Source organism: Hippopotamus amphibius, chromosome 3, assembly GCF_030028045.1.
Source record: "Hippopotamus amphibius kiboko isolate mHipAmp2 chromosome 3, mHipAmp2.hap2, whole genome shotgun sequence".
NCBI classification, from domain to species: domain Eukaryota; kingdom Metazoa; phylum Chordata; class Mammalia; order Artiodactyla; family Hippopotamidae; genus Hippopotamus; species Hippopotamus amphibius.
The window spans coordinates 53820929-53845221 of NC_080188.1; the positions used below are offsets into that span (position 1 = coordinate 53820929).

General features: G+C 35.4%; 2 protein-coding genes across 7 annotated transcripts in view; both read right to left on the minus strand.

Moving 5' to 3' along the window:
• Nucleotides 1-284: 284 nt before the first annotated feature.
• The window catches only part of HELQ (helicase, POLQ like), a 52082-nt gene continuing 28073 nt past the window's right edge, over nt 285-24293 (minus strand). For 4 of the 6 annotated variants that reach the window (XM_057729857.1, XM_057729858.1, XM_057729861.1 and 1 more), the window contains 8 exons: nt 24009-24113; nt 17199-17457; nt 16149-16306; nt 14997-15095; nt 12057-12230; nt 8116-8229; nt 6988-7122; nt 285-4027 (listed from right to left, as the gene is read on the minus strand). In XM_057729857.1, coding sequence (XP_057585840.1) covers nt 3920-4027; nt 6988-7122; nt 8116-8229; nt 12057-12230; nt 14997-15095; nt 16149-16306; nt 17199-17457; nt 24009-24113 — 1152 coding nt within the window. In that variant the 3' untranslated portion in view covers nt 285-3919. Of the gene's footprint in view, nt 4028-6987; nt 7123-8115; nt 8230-12056; nt 12231-14996; nt 15096-16148; nt 16307-17198; nt 19941-20093; nt 24114-24293 lie in introns of those variants that run through there. The other 2 variants (XR_009052871.1, XM_057729859.1) reach the window with 2 other exon arrangements.
• On the minus strand, nt 10239-11679 carry LOC130847970 (protein kish-A-like). Its single transcript, XM_057725746.1, has 2 exons — nt 11653-11679; nt 10239-10532 (listed from the first exon to the last, which is right to left on the minus strand). Exons 1-2 carry the CDS (start codon nt 11677-11679, stop codon nt 10305-10307), a joined length of 255 nt encoding a protein of 84 aa, XP_057581729.1. The 3' UTR covers nt 10239-10304.

A 24293-nucleotide genomic window follows, 5' to 3' on the forward strand; every position in this document is an offset into this window, starting at 1 on the left:
CACTGCAGTGGCTGTGCCCAAGCAGCCGGTAGGCGGGCCACCTGCTCTTTTACAATCTTTTTAGCTACAACAAATGGAATATGTGCAGTACAGCCCAGGATTTCACCAGGACATCAGGATGCCTCATATGAAGTGGTGAGGTGTGACAATGTGATGTTATGCTAGGGACAAAATGAAGGCCAGGTGAAAGGGAACTCAGGAGACAAAATCAAGGCCAGGTGAAAGGGAACTCAGGAAAGACAAAATGGGGAAAATTCTACCAAGACAATACTGTATAGTGGTTAAGTGCACAGACTTTTATTTTATTTTATTTTTTAAGTTTTATTGAAGTATAGTTGATTTACAATGTTTTGTTAGTTTCAGGTATACAGCAAAGTGATTCAGTTACACACACACACATATAACATATATATATATATTCTTTTTTAGATTCTTATGCATTATAAGCTATTGAAAGATATTAAATATAGTTCCCTGTGCTATATAGTAGGTCCTTGTTGGGTATCTACTTTTTTTATATATATATATTTTTAATTTTTTATTTTTTACAATAAACTGCATATATTTAGAGTGTACAATTTGGTATCCCAGTCTCCCAATTCATTCCCCACCAATCCTCCCCACTTTCCCCACTTGGTGTCCATATGTTTGTTCTCTACATCTGGGTCTCTATTTCTGCCTTGCAAATCGGTTGATTTGTACCATTTTTCTATAGTCCACATATATGTGTTAATATACGATATTTGTTTTTCTCTTTTTTACTCACTTCACTCTGTATGACAGTCTCTAGGTCCATCCATGTCTCTACAAATGTCCCAGTTTCATTGCTTTTTACAGCTGAGTAATATTCCATTGTATGTATGTACCACATCTTTTTTATCCATTCATCTGTTGATGGACATTTAGGTTGCTTCCATGTCCTGGCTATTGTAAATAGTGCTGCAATGAACACTGGAGTGCATGTGTCTTTTTGAATTATGGTGTTCTCTGGGTATATGCCCAGCAGTGGGATTGCTGGGTCATATGGTAGTTCTATTTTTAGTTTTGCAAGGAACCTCCATACTGTTTTCCATACTGGCTGTATCAATTTATATTCCCACCAACAGTGCAAGAGCGTTCCCTTTTCTGCACACCCTCTCCATCATTTACTGTTTGTAGATTTTCTGATGATGCCCATTCTAACCGGTGTGAGGTGATACCTCATTGTAGTTTTGATTTGCATTTCTCTAATAATGAGTGATGTTGAGCAGCTTTTCATGTAAGTGCACAGACTTTAGATTGGGACTGCCTGGGTCTGAATCCCTGCTCTGCAACTAATAGTACATGACCTTGGGCAAGTTACTCTAATTTTATTGGCAGTGTTTTTCCAACAGCATTTGATCATTTTGTGTCTTTATGTCACACTGTGGTAATTTTAACAATATTTCAAACTTTGTCATCATTATTACATTTTTTATGGTGATCTATGATCAGTGATCTTTGATGTTACTATTGCAAAAAGACTACATACAACTCACTAACGGCTAAGATGATGGTTAGCATTTTTTTTTTTTTTGATTATAAAAGTTTCATATATTCATTGTAGAAATTTGAAAAATATATTTATAAAAAAACCAAGAAAGTGAAAATGAGCTAGCTGTGATGGTTAGCATTTTTAGCAATAAAGCTATATTAAGGTATATACATTATTTTATTTTAGACTTAATGGGACTACAGTATAGTGTAAACATAGCTTTATATGCATGGGGAAACCAAAAAATTCATGTGACTTGCTTTATTGCAATAATTGTTTTTTGTGGTGGTCTGGAACTGAACCTACAGTATTTCCAAGGTGTGCCCATATTATAATGGTCTAAAATGTTAAGGCACAAAGAACTTAGACTGTGGATCTATTTGCAAAGTTTCCAATGGATGTCTCTCAGACAGGTGAGGAAAACTTTAACTAAATAGTTCAGTACTTATAAATACTGCTAGTTATTACTTTTCCAGTTTAACTAGTCATCTACATTTGAGCTATTAATCTTAAAAGGGAGTGGGGAGAGGCAATATTTAAGTTGTGTTTAAAGAGAATCTTTAAATTATTAATTTGAGTAGAATTCATTTTTCACAGAGGTTCTTACTTTGTGTAGTAAACTGTGGTAGGTGCTGTGTGGCATACAAGGATGGTAACAAAAGTCTTGGCCCTCCAGGAGATTTCAAACTAGTCACATTAAAAAAGACATGGGCAGGGACTTCCCTGGTGGCACAGTGGTTAAGAATTCGCCTGCCAGGAGTCACAAACAACACTTTTTTTTTCAATTAAGGAAAAAAACCACAGCTCCATCCTCGTACCCGCCAGGAGCTTCTGCATTGCCGTCCCCTCTCTCCTTTGCTGCTGCTAATGACAATAGGATGACTTACTCTACTATTCAAAAACTATTTTTATGTAATTAATGTATGCTTTCTTGTTTATAAATGCCTGATTTAAAAAGAAAAAAAAAAAGAATCTGCCTGCCAATGCAGGGGACATGGGTTCGATCCCTGGTCCAGGAAGATTCCCACATGCTGTAGAGCAACTAAGCCCGTGCACCACAACTACTGAAGCCCACACGCCTAGAGCCCGTGCTCCACAACAAGAGAAGCCACCACAATGAGAAGCCTGCACACCACAACGAAGAGTAGCCCCCACTCGCGGCAACTAGAGAAAGCCTATGTGCAGCAATGAAGACCCAATGCAGCTAATAAATAAAAATTAATTAATTAATTTTAAAAAAAGGCATGGGCATAAATGAGGGACTCACAATACTTATGGAATGGAAAGAACCCATGTATGGGGTAGGGAGGAGGTTGAACTTGGACAATTCCTTAGAGAAGACAGTATTCGAGCATTTTTAGTTGAAACTTATTTGGTACATTTTAAAGATAATTTCCTGAGCTTCCCTGGAGGCGCAGTGGTTAAGAATCCACCTGCCAATGCACGGGACACAGGTTCAAGCCCTGGTCCGGGAATATGCCACATGCCGCGGAGCTACTAAGCCCGCGTGCCACAACTACTGAAGCCTGGGAGCCTAGAGCCTGTGCTCTGCAACAAGAGAAGCCACTGCAATGAGCAGCCCGCACACCACATCGAAGAGTAGCCCCTGCTCTCCGCACGCAGCAAGGAAGACCCAATGAAGCCAAAAAAAAAAAAAAAAAAAAAAAAAGTCAGGCACTAATATTTAACAAAAAAAATAGAATCTGTCTGCCAATGCAGGGGGCACAGGTTCGATCCCTGGTCTGGGAAGATCCCACATGCTCCACAACTACTGAGCCTGCGCTCTAGAGCCTGCAAGCCACAACTACTGAGCCTACACGCCACAACTACTGAAGCCCAAGTGCCTAGAGCCCGTGCTCTGCAACAAGAGAAGCCACTGCAATGAGAAGCCTGCACACCGCAATGGAGAGTAGCCCCCTCTCACTACAACTAGGGATAGCCTGGGCATAGCAATGAAGACCCAACACAGCCAAAAATAAATAAATAAATAATAAAATAAATCTTTAAAAACAAACAAAAAAATAAAGATAATTTTCCATGCACTGGGAATAGCAAAAGGCAGTTAGGAAACAGAGGGTTTGGAAATCCCAGTGAAAATTCTGGGATTTCAAATAGTCCAATTTGATGAAAGAAATGGGTAAGACAATAATGAAAGATCTGGCTACAAAGGTATGCTGGGATATATTGAGAAAGTTGATTTCATTTTGTGGTGGACACCAGATTTTTGAGCAGAGAAATAATGCATAATTATTTATGCAATTGTGGGTGAGAGGAATATTCAAACATCATCCACAGTTTTTAATATATAATTAAAATATATTTTTTTCACTTATACATTATAGGGTATCTTTAATAAAACATCTGTACTATAAATAATTCATACTTAAAAATGCTCATCAGATAGCTTCACACCTTTTCAACAGAAGAGGCCACAATACCAGGGAAATCAGAAGGCAATCTCAATAACTCTTCCACTTCTTCTTGCAAAGCCTCTGCTTTCTCATGCAATAGCATCTACAATAAAACATCAAGACATGAGACAAAGATATGTCTTGCTAGAGAACTGCTAACATTTTACCACCATCTATTCAACACCTGAATCCTTATATATCAGCAATCTAGACATTAAAACTAATAATGAGACTGAAAAATGGCCACTTAAGAACAAGCGATTATAGTAAATGAAGCTGAGGCATTCAGTTAAAGCCATTTTAGGTGATCACTGCAGTTGGTATACCAAAAATAAGGGAGCTATAATACTCTAAAAGATTTGTTTAATTGAAGACTCAGCCACTTAAAAATTAACTTTTTTTTTTTTTCCACTGCTTCACATGTTTTATTTTGTCATACATTCTTTTAGAACCGGGTTCACTTTTCCAGTTTTGTAGAAAAATAGATGTTTTGTAGAAAAATAGAAGAATCTATTTTTCTAAAAATTAACTTTTAATCTATAAAATTCAAGATAATTTTGCAAAAATTTAATTAGTCCTTGAAAATGTTATCTTTTATATAAGGATTTTATTATTCCTCAAAGTTTAGTATGTTATCTTTTAAAAACCTATCAGTGTTTCAACGAAAAGTTTTATTCAAGCTCCTAAAATTAATGTGGTTAATTTCAAAAGAAGCATAATGAACAAAGAAAGTATTTCTGAACCTGGCACATAGCAGATGTCAGTAAATATTTGAATAATGATTTTCCCCCTTTTTTAAAATAAAAACAGAAAAATAAAATAAAATAAACAGAAATGAAGTGTTGGTATTTGTTGCAGCTGCGTTTCGTGTATATCGGTGTGAAATATTTGCACTATTTCTCTTATAACATTTTTATAATAAAAAGCTCAACAGAATCACACAGAGGGAGAAAAAAAAACTTTCTACCAATGTGATATAAAGCATAATATACACAGCCCTTCCAAAATACTAATAAAAAGGGAAAAATAACTTTACAGTGGAAAAACTTGCCAGATGACACTTCCTTAACCAAATGATCAAAGTCACTAGCAGTAATGGGATAAGTGGCATCCTGTGCTCCTGATATGATGTACTAAAGACACACAACACTTTTGTGGCATTCCTGCAAAAACCTGTTTAACCTCAATAAAATCCTAACTGGTTTCCTTACTTCCATTCTTGCTCCCCTACTTGTAACCTCTAACCCACTCTTCTACTCAAAATCCTGCAAGGAATACCCATTTTACTCTTTCAGCTGGCTGGAAAGCGCAAGGGATGGAGGGAAGGAGAGCATATACCTTAGTCCATAAGATGGAAGCCATGTATTACAACTGAGCAATAAGACAGAAGAAGTATGGGTCCTTGGACACACCATTAATTCCCCATATCAGCTATGAACTGCTTGTGCTTGAACTTGTCTAATAAACTTTGAACATTTAAAGTCACTTATTTTGGGGACTTCCCTGGTGGTCCAGTGGTGAAGAATCCACCTTCCAATGCAGGGGACGCAGGTTCGATCCCTGGTTGGGGAACTAAGATCCCACATGCCATGGTGCAACTAAGCCTAAGCACCACAACTACTGAGCCTGTACGACTCAACTAGAGAGCCTGTGTGCCACAACTACAGAGCCCACGCACTCTGGAGCCCACATGTACTACAACTATAGAAGAGAAAACCCTCATACCACAAGTAGAGAGAAGCCTACGTGCCACAACAAAAGATCCTGGGTGCTGCAACAAAGACCCAACGCAGCCAAAAATAAAAATAAATAAATAAATAAAATTAGATAAATATTTTAAAAAATAATAAAAAATAAAGTCACTTATTTTGGCCATTGTTACCACAAGCTCCCATTATATCCTTAATAATATATAGTCTAATCTATAGTCCTGCTCTCTGCTCTACTACTTACTGACTAGCTGTGTTTCCTTGGGTAAATCACTTAATTTCTTTAAATCTCATTTATTTATGTATTCAAATATTTGTTAAACATCTACTATAGGCTGAATACTGTGCTAGGTGCTACAGAAATGGAGACAACTATAACTTCATCCCTATCAACCCAAAGCAATCCTAATCTAATGGAACAAGTTTTAGTATCCTCACCTGTAAACTGAATATAACACTGATTCTGCCCGCCTTAGAGGACTGTTGTAAAGATCATCAAATTAATACAATGTAAGCACCATTCCAAAAAGTAAGATGGAAATTTACTTTTTAGCCAGTTCTGATCTATATCTGATAACAGTATAACAATGAAATTAAAACAAAACAAAAAACCCCCCTAAAACCCCCAAACTATGCAATTTTAGACCACAAGGATAGAACTATAGTTGAAATCAAGAAGGAAATAATCCCAAACTGCTGTGTAAGGGATTTACCCACATGGAACAGGAGGGTGATGACAAACTGGATTGCATCTAACAAAGGGTAACCAGGATAGTGAACAGCCGAAAACTAGATTATTTACTACAGTTGAAAGAAACAGAAAAGAGAAGCCCTTGGAGGCAACAAGAGCCATTTTCAAGTATGTGAAAAGCTACCAGATGAACAAAGGAATAAGGTAGTTCCACAGCGTAATACTGCAATGCCATGGTAGACATTTTAAGGCAGCCTCATTATATTGGGATGCTCTTTGTAACACTAAGGGTCCAAAAATAGAACTACTTAATTTTGGAGGTTGTAAGTTCCCTGTCAGTGAAGGTGTTTAAAGGTGAGAAGACCAGATGTTGGGGATGCTGAGGAAAGGACTTCAGTGACAAGAGTAGCAGGAGGCAGAATTCTATGAGTTCCAGAGTTCCTTGTACTTCAATGAACTCTTAAAAGTGTCTTTATTTTTTAGGAGATCCTTTTCCTCTTTTTTACCAAGCCCTGTATCCTAACACATATACTACTTTTATCCACATACTGTGAGTATAAACTTTTGCATCTATTAGTTAAATGTTTTTGCTTTTATGTCTAAAGTATAAGGAGATTATATTACAAAATATGATAAAGATTAAAAACTGGTTTGTTTGCTTACCTTGGCTGATGAAACAATTTGCTTGGCCTGGCGTCTTGATAAATGATCAATTGTCCTTATCAGCACTTCAGGATTTGCATTAGCTAAATGCGTTAGACTTTTATATCCCGCATTGTATAACTGTCTCGCTCGACCCTGAAAGGTATTACAAAAATCAGTAGGATCCGAATTGGGATTAGGAAAAACTAATCAAGTGCCTTACTGAGGGAAAAAATTCACTTGCAAGAGACAGGAACAAACTAAGTTACTAAAGTAAATATGAAGAGACAACACACCAGAATCCTGAGGAATTTTAAAAGTTGCATTTGGGTGGTTCCAGTCTGATTGCAAGATTAACTAGCTTTCTGTGCAGCTTAAGTGAACTGATGTGTGCTGCAATCAGAAATGAGAAACCCATTAGGGCACTTGGGCTAGGGGCATTACTTCAGATCTCCAATCAAATGTTTTAGTCCAATATCCCTAAAATGTTCTCACCATCTACTCAGGGGACCTCTGGGTGGGTGGGTGTGTGTGTCTGCTTTCTCAAGTAGAACGCCTCTGATTTAAGAACAGAATATCAGAGAATAAACTGAAATCAAGGGTTGGTCAAAAACAGAAAGCTAAGAAACCAGCTGAAGATACTTTCTCCTCACTCTTCTAGAAAATGTAAATGACCCTCATTGCCACCTACTCACCATCACCTTCAACCTGCACTGTCTAAGCTGACATAAGGTGATACTTCACTGCAGCGGAGGAAGGCAGGAATGTTAAGAATGAGGGGGGAAATGAATTGGGAGATGGGGATCCCAAAATGCACACTCTAAATAGATGCAGTTTATTGTCTGTTAACTGTATCTCAATAAAAGTTCTTAAGAAAAAAAAATAAGAATGAGGGGTAGCACACATACTTGGGGAGAGTCACCCATATCCCTACTGTTATTTTTACCCCCACAAATGTGATTTTTCATCAGAACTGCTTCTGGATTAACAGGGAGACTGGCAGCAACTTATTAAAAAAAAAAAAAAAAGATTCCCATGATAAATGAGCAATAAAGGCTATTGTTGTCACTTATCCTGTGACATGAGAGTAAAACCTGATTTTTCTGTAAGTTGAAATCATCTCAGCTGGAAAACTGGGAAGCTACTAACCTCTAAAACTCCAGTCACTTCCATGAGAGGGATTAGCTCTGCCTTTACACAGTAAGTCAACTTCTTGGTAAGTTCTACAAAAAGGGCTCTATAAACCCAGAACTCCTCAAGTTCCTGCAGAATACAAAGAAATATGCAGAACTTAAATCTCATAAGTTATTTCAAAATCTAGTTTGCAGGGTAGGGGCCTCAGAGAGGACCTTCCCCTTCTGTAAATTCTGGAAGTTGGGTTAAGCTAGAGGTAAACAATGACTCCAAGCAAAATTATTATGAGGAAACAATGGCAGAGACTGAGGAATTTGATGGAATGGTTTTACAATGAGGAAAAAGACTGAAAATTGAAAAATAAGTCAATAAGAAGAGTACTATTCATTTTTATCAAAACATCAGCAAATGAATCCAATAGTTTTTCTTTCCTGAATGACTGAAAGCAATTCCTTCCTCTGGAGATTCATCCTGAAGACAAAGCGCTAAACATGGAAGGATTCAAATGCAAGATGGTGCTCAGTGCAGCAATACTGAAAATAATATTAGAAGCCATGAGTTGGTAATTCTTAAAGCTGGGTGAGTAAATGGGTATTCATTATATTATCTTGTCTTTTTAAATATACGGTTGAAATTTTCCATAATAGTTTGTTTTTTTTTTTAAAGTTTCCTTTCTAACCTGTGGGTATCACCGTGAGCACCTGTGATGCATGGAACAACATTACCTAGCCACTTTCGGACCACTAGGAAACCAGTCAATGCACTAAATATGGCAGCAAAAAAAGAAGAAAAGAAAATCTGGAATAGAACTACTGAATCACTCAATCCCAACTGCCTTAGCTCTGGCTTTCCTGCTACATAAGATAATCATTTTTCCTTATTGTTATATGGAATTTTTCTGTTACCTGCAATTAAAAGCATCTTTTTTTTCTTTAAAAAATTTTTTATTCTTTTTATCTTTATGGGGAATTAATAGCTGACAACAATATCTAATTAATACTACCCATAATGGGCAATTTTAAGCTAAGAAGTTCTGCTTAGCTTTGAAACTTTAACCGAATTTTGAACTGTTAACCACGAATGTGTAATAACTGCTTTACTACAAAATTTATAAGTCACATTTCCAATGTTACTCTTGCCTCGATGGAAATTACTGAAGGTCCTCCTTTATCATCAAAGCTCAAAGACATTTATGCCATGGCATATGGTAAGTAGATTTGAAAACTGTTTATCATCACGTAGTAAGTTACACAAGATTCCAGTTCAAGTTGATAGACAAAACATAAACTAGATTTAAAGTGCTGTATTTAAAAAAAAAACACAGTTTGCATTTTGGGGTAACTGAAATGTAGAGACCTAACTCTAAAAAGAATGAAAAACACATACAATTGATTATCATTCTGTAATTGTTCTGTTTAGCTCTTTTTACTCTAAGCGTCTAGTCTTATTCTGAGAACGACAGTTAGCTGGTCAAATTTATGCTTAAGACATTTATCCACACTAAACCAGAGGTTTCAGAGACGATAACAGCAGTCAGTGTTCTGAATTCTTTTATGTTAAATAGGAGCATTTTCTCAACGCTACTCTTAAGTCACATCTCATTTACCTTCTTCCTTAAGAACTGCATAGGCTTGTTTTAAATAGTTTACACACCTGTAATAAACTACAGTTTGCTAAGAGTAGAGGTACTCTGGTTAATGCTCAAAATGATGTGGCCAGAGGAAAAGCAAGCATTATTAAATATGAATGCAATCCTTACCAACAGAAATTGAACCTTTTTTTTCAATAAAAATGTTAGTCCAAAAAAAAGGTCTCATTCTATAAAGATTTTCATTTCCAAATCACAGTGAAAGGAACTTAAGAAATTTACCAATTTTGTTTTCTACTATGTGCCTTAAACATACCTCACTAAAAACTGGTATCTGACACAACAGAATGACATATGCAGACTGTAATATTGTAGTGACAGTACTGAGGTTGATTGTTACAGACATATTTAAACTCTGAGTATTAAATTGTTACATCCTGATTATTTATATAGAACATAGGTCCAATAACAAAAATAGAGAACAGCAGCTGAAAATTTATCTCATTCAATGTTCAGAGATAAATGGGTTAACCACTCCATTATTTTCTGCAGATAAGTCCTTTTTTTTTTTTGGTATTTAAATCTGATGGCAACTGAATTCTGGCATTTTTCCAAGCTACTGTATGAAGAGGATGCTGAAGGCCATCACAATACAGCACATTGCCACATAAGGACTCTTCCGTTCACCAATTCTGACACACTTCCAAAATAGACCCAACAACCCAGTTTTATTTCTGTCCAGGAGGCTGGGTGCCAAGGATCGGATATAAGCACAGGTACATACAAACAGCAAGATTACAGTCAACAGACTCTGGAAATTGAAAATGGCAGACACAGTGAAGCCCTAAAAGCATCTTTAATATGATTGGTGTACTATTTTACCCACTTACATAATTTTTTTTAAGATTTTTTTTTTGACGTGGACCATTTTTAAAGTCTTTCTTGAATTTGTTACAATATTGCTTCTGTTTTTATGTTGTGGTTTTTTGGCTGTGAGGCATGTGGGATCTTAGCTCCCCGACCAGGGATTGAACCTACACCCCCTACATTGGAAGGTGAAGTCTTAACCACTGGACTGCCAGGATAGTCCCCTTACGTAACTTTTTATAAAGAAAAAAATGCTTTAAAATATTGAAGATACATTCATGAGAGTTATCAGGTAGATGGACCCTAGGATCAACCATCAAATTATAATTGCTTTTCAAGCTCAACCTACAGATCCTTTCACTTGAACAATTTTGTAAGGCTCATGTCCTTACAGTCCTAAGTAAAACAAAGGGACAGAATATCAGGGAACGCCTCTTTAAATATGAAGAATCAGCACAGTAAACTTAATAAAATACATTTTAAAGGCTGGCTTCTCCTTATTATCCATACTTTTTGTCTGTTGATTAGCTAGCATGTAATTAAGGAATATAAGCTAAAATTCAAAACTCTGCATAAATAAAAGGTATTTGGAAAGGTAAATTTGCTAAAATAACTATCATTCAATCCAAAGCCAGCTAGTTTTGGATTATTTACTCCCTTTATTAGCACATATGATAGAACTAATTGCCATGTACACACAAAGAAAATGCAGGCTTAAGATAGGGCAATTGAAGTAGATGTTAAGAGTAGAGTTCATTGTGGAAAAGAGTTTCAAAAAATTGAGTACAGAAACAAATATTACTATGCCACCCAAAAAGAAATTTCAAAGCAGCAAAAAATGGCTTATATTATAAACTCATCAAAAAAACTGGGTAGAAAACTCTGGTAGGCTTTGTTGTATCATTTAAGGAAATTCTGAAAGCTTCTTTTAGTAAAGTCTTAAACAAATCCATCCCAAATGCATATGGCCAAAATTAAGTTCTCTTCTTATATTCTAAAACACATATTTGATGTAAAAACTAAAGTAGCTGCCTGACACTGGAAGCAAAATTGGGAAATTACTGTGGTAATCAAAAAACATGGTACTGAGTAGTCACCAGGTAGCTGCTGGATATTGGTAACATACTAATCAAACACTTAACACAGTTATCACTCAGGAGAAAGACACTCACACAGAATCTACATCAATGGAGAAATGTTATTTTAAGAGTTGATTCCAAATACCTGAAACTATTAATGGTAGTTCTAAGAGTAGGGATAACTAGGTACTTTCTACTTGTTCATTATATGTTTTAGTTGATTCTGTCATTTTTGTATCTTTATTACATATATGTATATAGTATTTTTTTAAGTGAATAAAAACAAAGATATATTTTAAATAAATTTTGAGTGCTTTGTAATGACAGAAGAAACAAGAGAACATACTAACTGGTTTTTGTGTTTAGTTAACAGTTAAAACAGAAGATGCACACAGCATATATCATCTATTTAATGGAATTACCTCACAGAAATGTAACACACAAGAGGAGAACGCGGCAGCTCCAGAGAGAAGGCTTTGTATATATCCTCGAGGCATATTAAATTTTTCAGACACACTCCAAATGTTGGTCTCTTTGAGTAAGGTATAAAGAACAAAAGACAGGTATAGTCTGTTGACAATGTTCTTATCCACCTTCTAGAAAGAAACAAATAAATTTATGTACTGGACCTGCTAAAAAATGTACATTACATTTAAACTGGACTAAAGGTTAAGTGAATGCAGTTGCACCACAAGAGAGCAAGGATAGAATGGTTCCACAGAAATAAATCTAAGTTCTAACAAATGCACTTTAGTTCAAATTACTGTTTTTTTCCAAGTATAAAAAAAGAGATATGCCAAATTGTTTCCAATTTAAATTTCCTTCTATAGGGAGTGTAGTGAGTTGAATTGCAAAGATATGCACAAATCCTAACCCCTGATACCTCTGAATGGGACCTTATTTGGAAATAGGATCTCTGCAGATGTAATTAGTTAAGGATCTTGAGATGAAATCATCCTGGATGTACATGGGGCCTTAAGGGCCCATTATTCAATGATTGGTATCCTTATAAGAGAGATGATACAGAATGACACAGAGAAGGCTATGTGAAGATGGAGGCAGACTTTGGAGGGATGCGTCTACAAGGATTGCCTGCAACCACCAAAAGGTAGGAGAGAGGAAAGATGGTTTCTTTCTCAGAGCCTCCAGAAGGAACAGCCCTGCCAGCATCTTGATTTCAGACCTCTGGCCTCCTGAACTGTAATAGAATAAATTTCAGTTGTTTTAAGACATCTGGTTTGTGCTAATTTGTTACGGTAGTCTTAGGAAAGAATACAGGAAGGAAAGGAGTTTGGGGAAACCTTTACATTTACTGTAGTATTTATAGGTTGTTTATATATATGCGTGGCTGTGATTATAAATTAGACAAATGCATTTGTTTAGATAAATATGTTAATAAGTTTACAGAGTAAATACTAGATTCTATGACTTCCACATGGTCATGATAAATGTTTTCAAAGTTAAAACACTGGAAGAAAAATGCTTGCTGTAGTTGACAATTTCTATTCTATACATCTGCTTTTGCCTGTGGTGCCTAGTGATTATTTTTTGTATAAAGCATTTCATAGCTAATATCAAGCTAACTCAGAAACTTAACTCATTGCTTAAAATCAAAGGAAAAAAAGGATGAACTTTAAAGAGAAAAAGTAGTTTAAAAACATAAAATTATATCCTTTACTATAGTAAAGAATGTTTAAGATGAGAACTTAGGGTAGCACGTTGAAGGATGTAAGAATTACAGATTCTGCGTATTGATACTGCATCACCTTTTTAAAAAGCATTAAGCTGAAAAAACATGATAGTTGAATAACAGGTAGGAAAAGATCACTTTTTAATTTCCCAATTTTAGTGCATCTTCATTATTAACTATAAAGTGAGTCAATGTAGATTTTGCTTAGAATGTATTTTCTGAGCCAAGAAGAATGATATAATTATATCACATGGCAAGATAAGCCACATTATGTCAATATCAAAATCTTTTACAAAACATCTTTTAAAAAAAGGTCTTTTTCAATGTGGAGAAATCAATTAGCTCTTAAGTAAATATCATGTTCTGTAGAAGTATTTTTAAAAAGATACTTTCTAAAGCATTGAACTAGTAAGTAATCCATTTGTAATTAAGACAAATCCATGCCCATACTATTTTAAATATTTAATTATCAATTGAACATTTATTGACTATTTTCATAAAATGTAACAAAAATTAATTTTGATTCAAGTTTTTAAAGATACACTATTCTAATAAGGTTTTATAAATGCTTATTTGGTAATGAGTTCCAAATTAATATGATTTTGTTTTTATTTTATATTTTATAGTTTGATACAAAAGGTTTAAGAAATATTTTTATTCAACATTTTGAAGGTCTAAACAACATAGACATTTCTGAGGTAAAACACCCAATCTAAATATTGACAGCATGAATACTGAAGTACTATATATTTATAATTTTATAATACATCAATACAGGGGACTGTTGCACCATTCAATTCAAATGTAAGTAAACACCACCATCCATTTTTCAAAATGTAATCAGTAATATCTATACAAATTTAAAAGATATAGGGAAAATGGTAGGTAGGATAATTAGCTTTCAAGGAAGACTAGATTACCCAAGAAAATGAAAAATAAAAAATGAAAAAAAGCGTGTTATGTGGAAAATTATATTAACAAGGATTTTGAATGCATATTTGCCAAAGAATTATTTCCACTTCTCTTAAAGTTAGTGTGTGCATTCAACACTTGCTTCATGTTTGTTGACTGAACTTTAAAACACAAAAATGTAAGATATCACACAAGAGTATTGGCTTCTCCACTTCAACCTTCTAAAATGCTTTATGTACTTCAGGTACATTGGGAGTTCTTTGGGACAACAAAAAGCAACAACAAAAACAAAAATCCCAACTCGTCCTATCTTAGAATCCCTGATACCAACTAGAATGCTTAATAAAAAGTTTCTACGAGACTTTTTTCTCCCTTGAATCAAACTTATTACAGGATTCCATGATATTGTGAAAACATTTTACAAATATTTTACAATGTCTGTAATTTAAACCATAATTAGCATCCTAAATAAAATAGATGAATTAAGTTTACCTTTTCCTATGATAAAGATATACATGTGCATGACTGTCAGAAATACAAAGGTACACAAAAAAAGGGCCATCACACCACCCAGAAATACTATTTTTAAAAAAAAGACCTAAATTTCTGGTCCTCAGATGTTTTAAATAGTAAAATGGCAATTATATTAAAGAGAAAAAAAATGAACCAAAAAGATCAAGTCAACAAAGGAGATGATACAACAGCATTAATTTTGTTATACGAACTTAGTTATTTAGGAAGGAAAAAAAGACTACGGTACCTTCCTGATGGCTTGACCTGATGCTTTCTTCCCAATAAAGTTCTCAGAGACTCCAACCACAGCAGCCACATTTTGTTCTGCTGGACTGAGATGGTTAAACTACAGAGAAAAAGAGTAATAAATATATAGAAAAATTAAATTTTAACTTTAAAAAGTCTGCCACTAACCAAATCCAGTATTTAGTCATAGACACTTTCATTATTATAAAAAATATGAAAAAAACCCACAAATTTTATTTACAAATATTGTAAGCTTGAAAGATATACTATTAAAATATTTGGGTTGGCCAAAAAATTCATTCACGTTTTTTGTAAGCTGTTACAGAAAAACCCAAATGAACTTTTTGGCCAACCCAATGTAATGAACTTTAGCAGAATGACTTAAAGACATGGCCATAAGTACTGTAACCATGAGCTACGGTTTCCATGCACTATGTGCTTATGTTTAATATGGGAGATGTCTATGGGGAGGGAGAAGGGGAAAAGCTTTTGAAAACAACTGCAATGTATACTACCACTTAGAAAAACTTAGAGTAACAATTTTAAAATATGACATTAAAAAGAAAGTTAATTTCCTACAATTAAAAGCTGCATATTGCTCTGCCTGATATGTGTTCATGCATCTAGCCTGTTCACAGTAAAATCATAGTAGATTGTACTCTACCACTTGGTTTTGTAACAAGTATGGCGAACTCCACCTTGCTACTAGTGATAAGGATGATATTCCTTCTCAGGTATCAATGTCACTGGGTTCGGTGTGACATGATGTGACACCATGTGTGACTCTGATACAGCTTTCACGTAATTCAACTCTCAAACATCAGGGATGGTTTTTTTAGATTCCAGGCATTATAAAATGTAGTGGTCACCAAATCATAAGAGTAACTATCTTTGGGAAAATGGGACCAGGGATGATCCTTTTTTCTTTTCTGCACCTTTATTTTTTTAATAATGAATGTGTTTATATTTAACAGAAAATACTTAAGTGAAACAAACAAAAAATGCTATTGCCATATTACTACTTTAAAAACTGAAAGACAAAAGGCCCAATTTCAAATATATGTTACTAAAGAAAAAAAGTGAACAATCACTTGGTGAAAATCATATCATGATTCATTACTGTAGCCTGCATTGCAGAATCTTATCTTCTCACCTGCTGGAAGTATATCATCCAATTAGGGTCACACTGAGAAGCCATATCATAGGGAGTTGTTAGGTAAATTAGATGAAGAAGGCTTTCAAGCACAAGTCCTTCGAGACCTTTCTTCAAGTCTCTGTAGAGAATATCACAATAAGCCAAATCTATAGTTCCTAAAAGAGAGACGTAAATAGTTCATCTTTTGTAATCACCAAAGGGGGAAGGAGGTGATTTTAAAGAAAGTCTAGTTTAGGAGTTAACTATAAAAGTCTTTAAAAACTTAGCACAACTATTTTGGAGGTCATTTTGAGAGAATCCATCAACATTTAATAAGTACATACCTTCTGACTCTATTCTTGGGAATCTAACCCAGAGAAACATTTACGCACATATCTAAAAATACATGAACAGAGATGCCCATGCAGCCTTGTTTATAATAGAGAAAAATCAGGAACAGTGTAAATGTCCATCAATAGAGGAATGGTTAAATAAATTATGGTATCCATATATCATCCATATGGATGACTATTGTACTGAAAGAAAAATGAGGTAGATTGAAAGGGACTGACGTGTGAAGATGCTCATGATATATTATGAGTGAGAAAACCAAGCTGCCCCCAAATACTTATACTCTGCAAATATGTGTGTGTGTGTATACACATATGTATATATGTATACACATACACATACACACATATATATACACACACACAAAAATATTTGGAAGAATATATATATGAAATTGTTATGAAATTTACAGACGATGTCTGGAAAGATATACACCAAACTTATTCTTGGTAAGACACTATGATTTGTATGATTGCTAGGAGAGGGGAGCATGAAGGAGGGGTGACCATCTTTTTCTCCATATACTTCTACAGTATTCTAAATTACTTGTTTCAAAACATTTTCCAACTTTTTAAAGTTGAAGAAGAGTAACAGTTTGTAAGATAAGATTAATATTATTAACATGAAATTATAAGTCCAATTTACTGTTACAGAATAATTTCTCTTTTTTCCAATGCATTTCCTCAGATTAGTAATGAGATTTAGGTAAACTCTTACCCTTAAAAGAAGCTCGTCCCAACTTTGTAATATGGAAACTATATTGGAACGCTTCTTCAGACCCATAGATAGTATCTTTTCGTAGAAGTCTTTTTTCTGTCAAAATCGTGTCTTTTTGTAGGAGTCCTTTTTCTGTCAAGTATCTAAGTGATTCGACAGTTATTTCCCAGAGACTTTTTTCTTTCAACAAAATCTTTTGCTGAACACCAAAAAATGTACCACTCATAAAGTGATATATGTCACCAAGATTTGTTGCAATCTGAAACAATTCAGGACATCATTAGAGCATCCTCCCTAATTCAAGGCCTCATTTTGAATGAATAATTAATCAAGGAGATAACTCATTTCCATACCTCAAAGCTATTTAAATAAAAAATTATTATAAAATCTACGTAGTTGCATAAAGGTAATTTTAGAACATTTTAAAATCATAAGAAAGAAACAATTTAAAGGAGAAGATAGTTATAGTCATACTTTTAATGAAAACACCTACACATTCCTCTTTCAAAAACCCCTTAGGTTCTTGAATAATTTTTCACAATATCTCCAAAGCTGTGCTCTCTGTTTACTCCTCAATTATCACTAATTTCCACTCAGCCTCCTTCAGAAATCCTTCCTCCACCCCTTTCCAGCCACCTGTGAAAACATTCTTTAGCTTTAAAAATTGAATTAAAAAAAAAAAACAAAAAACAGAAAACACAACTGAAAGCCTCCACTGAAAGCAGGATCAGGCAATATTTTCCCTGAAATATTACCTAAAAATAAATAGCAGTTTTCTATTGCTTTTTCTCCCTCTCATTCCCATCTCCTTTTCCTGTTCTTTTGCTTCCTTTTTTTTCTCCCCTCTTACTCACTATTTAAAATGTATAATGGCAATCATAAATACTACTTAACTTACCACTTGGTATTCAGATATAGAGCTGCCTCTGAATTAGAATGAATTAGCCAATTTCAATGAAATCAGCATGTTATACTAAAATATAGTCAATCAATAAGCATATTTCTCTCTCTCACAATTCTGATGATATTTCTACTGGAAAGCTTAAGTAGTAATTTCATATTAAACCAATATAAGGCATAACAAAAAATATTATGGAGCGCAGATATTTCCTATTGCTTCTTTTAATAAAAATTATTCTCAATACAGTATTCATTCAGGCTAAAATTATACTTTTAGGCTACTCAGTTTGTAAATTATCACCATACTTAGTTTCTATATTGTTTTTTAGTTGGCTGATTACAGTTAACACTGGGGGTAAACAAACAAACTAAACCCTTTACTTGATCCTTCTGGTTACCATCATGTTCTCTCTCTATCCCTCTGTGAAAATATAGTGGTTTAAACCCACTGGGATAGCCTCTGTCGCAGCTTCTCAAAGCTGGGTTCTCCCCTGTTGCCCCAGCCTGCAAGTTCAGCCATGACTAGCTCCAAAGTCAACCCATTCATTAATTCAAGTGTTTACAGAGTGCCAACCACATGCCAGGCACTGTGCTAGTCATCGGGATTCAGTGACAAATGAGAGTAAATGTGGACCTGTTACCGGGTTTCATTCCAGTGCGGTAAAGTTATCAGCCAAATAATAGCACTAACTAACAAGAATACAACTACAAACTGATAGGTGCTATTAAAGTGTACAATAGACTGACTGGACTCAGCGGCAAAGGAAGGCTTCCCTGAGGAAGTGGTGGTGAAGGGAAAGTCTGATGGCTGAGTGGGAGTGGGTGAGGGTGGAACTGGAGATGGGAAGGTAAGATGGGCGGTCCCAGGCTTATGGAGCACTGCTGCAGTTGGAGGGAGTACAGAATGTTTGAGAAATGTAACAGAAGGCCAGTACGTCTGGAGTAGAGTATAAGAAGGCTAGAGAGATGAGGATGGAGAGATAGGCAGAGGCCAAATCTACCACAGTAGACCATGATAAGGAATTTGGGCTCAACAGTGGGAAATAACCAGTGACAAATTTTAAGCAGAAGGGGAAGACACATTTGGACTTTATATTTTGCGAAGATCAATCTACTGAAGACATACTTGGAGGGGATGTGGAAGGCAGGGCAGAGTAAATGCAAGGAGACAAACTGGGAGACCATCACAGTGATCCAGGCAAGACTGCAGTAGCATGGACCAGAGTGTGAAAGCAGCCTACGCAACCTACCTCTTTTTTTTTTTTTTAATTTAATTTAATTTTTTTTTTGGGGGGGTACACCAGGTTCAATCATCTGTTTTTATACACATATCCCCATATTCCCTCCCTTCCTTGACTCCCCCACCTCGAGTCCCCACCACCCTCCCTGCCCCAGTCCTCTAAGGCATCTTCCATCCTCGAGTTGGACTCCCTTTGTTATACAGCAACTTCCCACTGACTATTTTACAGTTGGTAGTATATATATGTCTGTGCTACTCTCTCGCTTCGTCTCAGCTTCCCCTTCACCCCCCGCCCCCTCCCATACCTCGAGTTCTCCAGTCCATTCTCTATCTGCATCCTTGTTCTTGTCACTGAGTTCATCAGTACCATTTTTAGATTCCGTATATGTGAGTTAGCATACAATATTTGTCCTTCTCTTTCTGACTTACTTCACTCTGTATGACAGATTGTAGTTCTATCCACCTCATTACATATAGCTCCATCTCATCCCTTTTTAGAGCTGAGTAATATTCCATTGTATATATATGCCACATCTTCTGTATCCATTCATTTGTTGATGGGCATTTCGGTTGCTTCCATGTCCTGGCTATTGTAAAGAGTGCTGCAATAAACATTATGGTACAAGTTTCTTTTGGGATTATGGTTTTCTTTGGATATATGCCCAGGAGTGGGATTACTGGATCATATGGTAGTTCTATTTGTAGTTTTTTAAGGAACTTCCAAATTGTTTTCCATAGTGGCTGTACCAACTTACATTCCCACCAACAGTGCAGGAGAGTTCCCTTTTCTCCACACCCTCTCCAACATTTGTTGTTTCCAGATTTTGTGATGATGGCCATTCTGATCGGTGTGAGGTGATACCTCATTGTGGCTTTGACTTGCATTTCTCTGATGATTAGTGATGTTGAGCATCTTTTCATGGGTCAACCTACCTCTTTTGCCTTGGATTCTTTTTTTGTGAAAGCAGAGTTATATTAACTTATTCAAAGGTATGCAAAGATCAGAGATAAAACATATAAAATGTCTAGCAGGGCGTCCGAAACATAGTTGTGAGAAACGATAATTGGAGGCTCCCTGTATCCCATGGCCCAACAACTGTCATGATCTCTTATTAATTCCTGGAGTTTCCATCTCTTCCACCAAACCCTGCACCTAGTCTCTCCAGGGATGCCCACCTCTACCCCCTGCCTCCTGACCTCACACTGCCCTTCTTGCCTTTCACCCCATCCCACCTGGTTGCTCCTGTCCAGAGGACTTGACTTCTGCTTCAGTTCTAACTCTAAAGATGTTCCCACTTTTCCACCCTATCTGTAATTCCAGCATCCTTCCACAGCTACAGCCCTGTTGTGAAGCCCTACCCCAGGAGCAGTAGGAACCCTGATGGCCTCAGGACAGGGCCCAGTAGCCTTTTATGGGCAGGCTTGAAACAACAGTTGCCTATAGGTTAATCTTCTGAGCCGACTCTGCCTGGAATTCTTGCTGCTGTACTTCAACAGCTAAAACAGAATTTGAAACTGTTGTGTCCTGTGGATCTTGTATTGTCAGGCTGATAAAACCAGACCTTTGTAGCCAAGTCAGTTCCCCCAGGATTCCTGTACCTGAGTGCACTGGTCTCAAGCAAAGTCCCAGTTCCCTCCTAATTCCACTGCCTTTTGTGGAGACCTCACTCATAACATACACATATTTGTCAGATGTATAATTTTCCCCCTGTCTTTTCATTTTTTAAGCAGGGTCTTTTGAAGAGAACTTTAAAATTATGATGAAGCCTATTAAATTGATTTTTTCCTTTCACAGTTTATGGTTTTTGTTTCCCATGTAAGAAATCTTTGCCTACCCCAAGGTAACAAAAATTTTTCTCCTAGATTTTCTTCTACAAGTTTTATTTTATCTTTTAGGTTTAGGTCTATGATCCACTTTGAGTTAATTTTTTGGACAGTGCGAGGTAAGAGTAGGGGTTAATTTTTTTGTGGGTGTTTCATATGGATATCTAGTTGTTCCAGCATCATTTATAGAAAAAAAAAAAACCTTTCTCCATTTAAATATCTTGCACCTTTGCTGAAAATGAAATGATCATACATAGGTCTAATTCTGGACTCACCAATTTATCGAAGTCTTGAAGCCAAATTCTTTTACAAAACTATTTTTGGCTATTCTACTCCTTTGCATTTCCAAATAAATTCTAGTATCAGTCTGCAATTTCTACAAAAAACCTGTTGAGATTTTGATCAGGATTGCACTGAATACACAGACCAATTTGGAAAGAAGCAACATTTGAACAAAAGTGAGTGTTTTAATTCATGAACATGGTATCTCCGTTTATTTAGGTCTTCTTTCATTTCTCTCAGCAGTGTTTTATAGTTTTCAGTGTATAGGTCTGACACATTAAATTTATGGCTATTTCATGGTTTTTTGATGCTATTGTAAATGCAATTGTTTTTCCAATTATTTGTAGTGAGTATATAGAAATACAATTGAGTTTTGTACATTGACCTTGTATCCTGTGACACCACTAATTATACTCTAGTTGTTTTTTGTACACCCCTTCGGATTCTTCTTGAACTCAATGCCATGAGCAAATAAGATAGTTTTACTTCTTCCTTTCTAATCTGCATACTTTATTTTTCTTCCTGTCTTATTGTATTGGCTACAAGTTCTGATACATATTGATTAGCGGGGGAGAGTAGATTTCTTTTTCTGATCTTAGGGGAAAAAACATTTAGTTTTTCACAATTAAGTGTGATGTTACCTGTAGTTTTGTTGTTGTTGTTTTAATAAACAACCTTTATCAGATTGAAGAAGTTCTTTTCTCCTAGTATGCTGAGTTTTTATCATGAATAAGTGCTGAGTTCTGTCAAATGGATAATTATGAATATATTGATGAACTCTGAATGTTAAACCAACTTTGCATTATTGGAATAAATTCTGATTGATCATGGTATATTGATTGCTCTTATAATGTACTGCTGGATTACTAATACTTTGATATGGGCTTTAATATGCATGTTTACCAGAGACACTGGCTTGTAGTTTTTTCTTCCTGTAATATCTTTGTCTGGTTTTGGTCAGAGTAATGCTGGTCTCATGAGATGAGCAGTGTTCCTTCTTCCTCTACTTTCTGGAAGAATATGTGTATAACTGATATTATTTCTTCCTTAAATGTTTGTTAGAACTCACCAGCAAAGTCAGTTGGGCCTGGAGTTTTCTTTGTGGGAAAGTTTTAAATTATAAATTCCATTTATTTAATAGATATAGGACTATTTAGATTTTATATTTCTTCAGTCGATTTTGGGAATTATGTGTTTCAAGAATTTCCCCCATTTCATCCAAGTCATTGAATTCACTTTTCAGTATTCAAGGATACAGCTATTCAAGGATAATCCCTTACTGCCTTTACTGTCTCTGGGATATCCAGTGATGACTTTCCTTTCATTCCTGATATTGGTAATTTATGTGTTCTCTCTTTTCCTCCTGATCAATTCAGTCAATAATCTTACTGACCTTTTCAAAGAACTAGCTTATGGTTTCACTAATTTTTTCTCATCTGTCTATTTTTTATGCCATTGATTTCTGCTTTTATCTGTATCATTTCCTTCCTTCTACTTACTTTGGGGCTTTTTGTTTGTTTTAGCTTCCTAAGGTGAAACTTAGATCATTGACTTTGGATCTTTCTTGAACTCTAACAAGCATTTAAAGCTATAAATGTCCCCTTAAGCACTTCTTTAGCCAGCTGCCACTTATTTTGATATATCTGTTTGCATTTTCATTCCATTCAAAACATTTTCTAATTTACCTTGTGATTTCCACTTTGACTATAAAAGTATGCTGTCTAATTTTCAAATATTTGGGTATTTTCCTGATACCCTCTGTTACTGATGTAAACTATAATCTTGTTGTCATTAGATACCATTCTTTATATGATTTCAAGCCTCTAAATTTATTGAGACTTGTTTTATGGCCCAGAATATGGTCTACCTTGGTGAGTTTTCAAGTGCATTAGTGAATGTTGCACATACACAATGGCAAACTGGAAAGAGCACAGTCAGCAAGGCAGGAACCTGAATTATAATCCCATCTAAACACAACACATTGAATGACCTTAAACTAATCACGAATTCTCGAGTCTGTTACTGTATTCAATATATAAATGTAAAAGACTCAATGATCTTCATGATCTCTTTCCCTCCTTTATCAATTCCTTGGCAATCCTCCAATTGCAGGTCTTTATTACATTATACATTGATTACTACAATTGCTTCCAAACTAGCCTTGTAACACTTCTACATACTATTATTCCCATTTTACAGATAAGGCAACTGAGTGAGGTTTAAGAGAGAGTAATTTACACAGGGTAACAAGAGACAGGGCAGTGACCGGGACACAAGTATGGGTGATATCAAAGGGCAGAGATACTGCACCCATGTCTTTACAGCAACTTGTATCCCCCACAGTATCCACTAAAGTCTTACTTGTAATGGATGCCCTGTTATGATTTGTTCCATACAACTCAAAGAATTAAAAACGCAGATTCAGATTTATCCCATCACAGACTGTTCTTTCCCACATTAGATTAGAAGTGAACATTTTTTTCATTTTCTTTATAGTTTTCAAAACTTTTTAACATCTAATGTCTCAGATACCAGTAATAAGATATAAAAATGTTAAAAAATACCTTCAAACCAATCAAAGAGAGAAGCAAAGTTTGGATTCCCTTGGTGAATTCCTGAACAAGATGGCTATAACAGTTTTCCAATGGTCTGCTTATTAACTCCAATACCTACAAGAGTTAAAGCAATATTATGTTTTGTGTTATTATAAAAAATAAATGGTGCCCCATATAACTTTTATATTTTGCATAGATCTTGTGGAGGCTGGGTGAGATAAAAACACAGAGACAAAAAAATAAGAATTTAGCAGGTGTCCTCATGAAAATGCAAGAAGATAGGGAAAATAGTTT

Coding starts and splice junctions, on each gene's coding strand:
- LOC130847970 (XM_057725746.1), bottom strand. CDS start 11,679: ATGTTACCAATATCCAGCAGCTACCTG. Junction 10,533..11,652: donor CAATATCCAGCAGCTACCTG/GTGACTACTCAG, acceptor AGATGCTTTTAG/GGCTTCACTGTGTCTGCCAT.